Source organism: Chrysochloris asiatica, unplaced genomic scaffold (assembly GCF_000296735.1).
Source record: "Chrysochloris asiatica unplaced genomic scaffold, ChrAsi1.0 scaffold00154, whole genome shotgun sequence".
NCBI lineage: Eukaryota > Metazoa > Chordata > Mammalia > Afrosoricida > Chrysochloridae > Chrysochloris > Chrysochloris asiatica.
In genome coordinates this window covers 6,299,176-6,303,684 of record NW_006408672.1, presented here as the reverse complement: position 1 = coordinate 6,303,684, position 4,509 = coordinate 6,299,176, and the positions used below count along the sequence as shown (strand labels likewise).

General features: G+C 39.0%; 1 protein-coding gene across 1 annotated transcript in view; it reads right to left on the bottom strand.

Moving 5' to 3' along the window:
- The window catches only part of DSCAM (Down syndrome cell adhesion molecule), an 888,132-nt gene that overhangs the window by 71,027 nt on the left and 812,596 nt on the right, over window positions 1–4,509 (bottom strand). Inside the window, exon 33 of the mRNA XM_006870860.1 lies at window positions 1,493–1,608. Within this exon, the coding sequence (XP_006870922.1) occupies window positions 1,493–1,608 (116 nt within the window). The remainder of the gene's footprint in view (window positions 1–1,492; window positions 1,609–4,509) is intronic.

Below are 4,509 nucleotides of genomic sequence, written 5' to 3'. Positions count from 1 at the left end.
TGCAGAGGGGCTGGTGGGTTTGAACTGCTACCCTTGCAGTTAGCAATTCACTGCTTATCCTAAAGTACCACCAGGGACCCTTTTCCTATACTGGTTGGGAGGGTAAGATTATAATGCACACAAATGCTTATTATAAAAGTGCATGGCACTTGGGGGACTCTCCATGAATGTTCATGCTTCTTGTGATTACTATTGAAATAGGAATATAGTCTCTGATTCTTGACTAAAAAGGATGGCAGATGCAGGCAGTGTGGGGCAGTAGAAAGAGACCAGGAAGAGTCCAGGTAAACAAGGTACAAACCTCTCCGGGTGTCTGTTTTGCAACTCTGAAATAAGTTGTTTCCCAAAGAAAACAGTTCCAGGATACTTATGGGAGTGCTGGAGACACAGAACCCTGTGAAAAAGTGTTTTTCCAACCACTAAGTAGACTTTCATAACCGCTAAGTAGAGCCCTGGTGTGGCACTGTAGGTTAATACACTGGACTGCAAAATTGGTTTGAACAGCAAGGTCAATGGTTCAAACTCACCAGCCATTCATTGGAAACCCTACACAGGGTCACTATGAGTCAGAAGGCACTTAAGAAGAAGTAGAGTTTAAGTGTTATACTTTAATGATGGCTGGCCTTACTGGAGCTGATGAGTGTAGAGGAATTTGCAAGATGGGATTTTATATGGAGTGTGCAGAACTTCCAATTTTCTTTGGTTAGGGGACATTTTTTCCCCTTTATTTCAAGTGGCACCAATAGCCTTCCATGGAAAGAGCCAGTGTGAATATCAGAGGGGGACTGCTCTGCCCCAGGTATATAGACCTCTGTTGCGTTCCCCTCATATTTGCTGGTATTCATTCTTCTCAATTCAATACCTAGTCTCTACTTTCTAACTTGTTTGCTCATGTGGCATTTAAGATGTCACCCTATCTAATTATTTTCCAACATTACAGCATAGTTTTTGTTGTTAAGTACTGTCTAGTCAGATCTGACTCATAGCGACACTGTATAGGCTTTGGTGGGAACATCTGGTGAATATGAACTGCTGACCTTACAGTTTGAACCAACCTTGATGTCTAGTGCATCATCCCACGGTGCCACACCTTCTAAACACAAGATCAGCAGTTTGAATCTACCAGATACTCCATGGTAGAAAGATAAGGCTTTTTGCTCCCATAAATATTTACAGCCTCAGAAACCCCATGCTGTTGTTGTTATTATCAAGTGCTGTTGAATTGATTCTGACCCATAGCAACCCTGTATAGGGTTTCTGAGGAATGACTTGTAAGTTTGAACCACAGATCTTGCGGTTCATATTGACTTTGCAGTCCAGCATATTAACCCACAGCACCACACCAGGACACCCCAAAACTCTGTACAGGATCACTATGAGTTGGAACCAACTCTAGAGCACACAACCACTATCACCACCACCATAGGGTTTTGGCTGACAGGTCACTGCTGTAGTATTTACATTTTGTAAGGCAGCAAACCTGGTACCTTACCAATGGTCTCCATCGTGTCTCTCTCTTCAATCAAAAGCTGAGCCCTGGGTATGTCTATGTGCATTCTCAGGGTCTGTTGTTGCTTGCTCAAGGTATCTGAAGTCCGGGTATTCTTACTGAGAACAAAATAGGGGAAGAATACATTAACACTCCAGTTCGATGTTACATAATGCCAACATGTGCTTATAAACCAACCTGATATATATTTCAATAGTACAAAATTCAAGGGAAGCTAGGGAATAGAAGCAGATTACAGGAGATTCCCCCCCTTACACAATATTTATTAATATTTAAGCTTCATCAAATGTGTTAGGAAGATTAGAAAATGCAACTTGTCAATAGAGACCAATTCTATACCTGTCAAAAGAACTTTGGGAACGTCCCCATTTCATTTATGAATGAAACTAAGAAAAAGTGATTTTCAAACCCATACCTTTGTCAGATGCAAGTTACTCAAAGAAGACTAAGGGAGAGAACTTGGTCGGGGTTTTATTGGATGGGGCTCATTAGGTGGAGTTCCACTAATGGATTTTTAATTTAAAGCTGGTACCATTTTGTTTTTGTTTCAGTAGTAAATCACAGATCTGTTAGCTTCCCTGACATTAGTTTCATTCTCTTAACCAATAGTATATTTTAGAATAGAAGAAAAAGCAATTACTATAATAATTTTATCTCAGAATTTGTGTACCAGAAAATTACTCTTTGAGCAGGGCTATCATTTCAAAGTAAATGAAAATAGGTAGTAAAACTGTGTGGTGTAATCATATTCAGTTACAGCCCGCAGCAAGGGGACAAAAAAAAAAAACAAAAAAACTCCATGTTGTACAAAAATACAAAATGATAATAAAGGCCTTAATTAGCCATTCACTTTAGGATGGCATCTCTGTCTTTATAGAACTGAAAAAATTTAGTAGATTTAAAAAACACTGTTTACTGAAACACCCTCAAAACAGCAGCAGTCATTTGGGTAATTCAATCAATGACTGGCTATATGGCATTTGTAAATGTAGCTCGATAATTGTCAAAATCTATTTTTTGAGACAGAATTTTGGAGCTTTATTCCCTGCAATGATGATTCACCACTGTGTTAGCTGCTTTTAATAGGGAACAGGAAACAGGCTATCCAGAAAAAAAAGCACAGACGCTTTTTTCACTCCAACCAAGAAATTCACTAGGAATCCCAGGGCTCCACCTCTTTGGTTCCTTTTTCATCACTGAATACTCATCCAGTCTTGAGCCTTAAGGCTAGTAAAATATCCATAATCCAAGGTCATAGTCATTAAAAAGCTCCCTTTGACATGCACATGCTAAAACCAGTGATCATATTCTGAATATTTTATAATGTTCCTCTCTTCATTTGAGTATAAACACCACCACCTCAGAAAAAGACAACTTCCCAAAGATGTTAGCACTTCTATTTAGGACTTGATCTTGAACCAGATTTCTTGCCTCACAGATGAGTAACTGGGTTATCTAGCTAGATTGTGCTAATTATGTAGTGCCCATATTCAAAGGCTTTGGCCTGAATTATTCTCATGGTCATGATATACTATCTTATATCACTTGCTCAACTAACCTCTCACTTTGTGGTAAAATAAAAACAAAAACAACGATAAAGCAAGCAAATATTCATATTCTTGTATAAAATAGTGTTGGGTTACTGGGAGCTGCAGTTATATTATGCTTAAATAAGCTATATTTCCACAAAAAAACGTATGGGGGACTACTCTTCTCTGAAAATCAGAGAGATGTTTAGAAACTTCACCAGGGACCTGAGCTTTGTCCTTGCACCAAAAATAGAAGTGTGAGCTAGTTCCTTCTGCTTATCATGAATAGTTATGAGGCAGTCAGTGGTTGCTCTATTAAACAGAGCAGCTATGAGCACAAAGAGCAGGCTGTACTTAAATAACAATGAGGGGTGTACAAGCAGATTGACACAGGAAGCAAGTTAAATAACTGTTTGAACCATTACAACTGGCAAAAAGGCTTAGAATACGGCTAAATCTGGCAAACAGGAACAATCAAAGCTGGAGGTAAACTCTGATGTCCTCTCCTTTGAGGTCTGTAGATGCTGAAAGGCCCCCACTTAAAAGGCAAGAAAATGTCCCCCAAACCTTGAGATTCAGAGGCTAATCATTACTCTACCACCATTGCACTTGCTATTTCTTAGAACAAAGAAACTCCTCCCCCATTACCCACCTGGCTGGTTCCTTCCCTTCCTTCTAAACTTGATTCTCTGCCATCTTTTCAATGGACTCAGGTTGACCTTTGGGTTCTCATTGGATGGGAAGTCCCACTCTTCCTTCCCCACTTTCTGCTTTATTTTGTCTCCCTTAGTATGACGACTAGCTAGCATACATTAAAAATTCTCATTGTATCTCTTTCACTCTGGAATATAAGTTCCACAAAAGACATTTTCATCTATCCTGTTTCCTTTACGCTCCAACAGCTTAAAACAGTATTTCACACAAAGTAGGTGCTCAATAAATATTTGTTAAATATGGTTAAATAGATACTGTTATTTTGGGGACAGTTTTGCTTGCTAAATGATATGTACCCAAAGGCTTTGCTTGAGGCAATAAATAATAACCGTTCAATTATAAAATGCTTATTAGATGCCAACTGTTTCATTACAATATTTCATAATTTATTGTTTTATGATGGTTAAGTCTCAAATATTACTATAATTGCTGCATTAGAACAGCTGCTGCTGTTATGTGCTGCGGAGTTGTTTCCGACTAATAGCGACCCTGTAAAGGGTTTCCGAGGCTGTAAATCTTCAGGGGAGCAGAAAGCCTCATCTTTCTCTCACGGAACAGCAGTGAACCTTTAAAAAGAGTTATTTGAAGAGGTATCATTTGCAACATAAAAAACAATTCTGAATGTTTTCACTATGGAAGCACTGTTGCATCTTTTATGTGATATATTGTTGCTGTTGTTAAGTGCCATCGAGTCAGTTCCAACCCATAGCAACCCTGTATAAGGTTTCTAAGGAGTGGCTGGTGAGCTTGAACCAC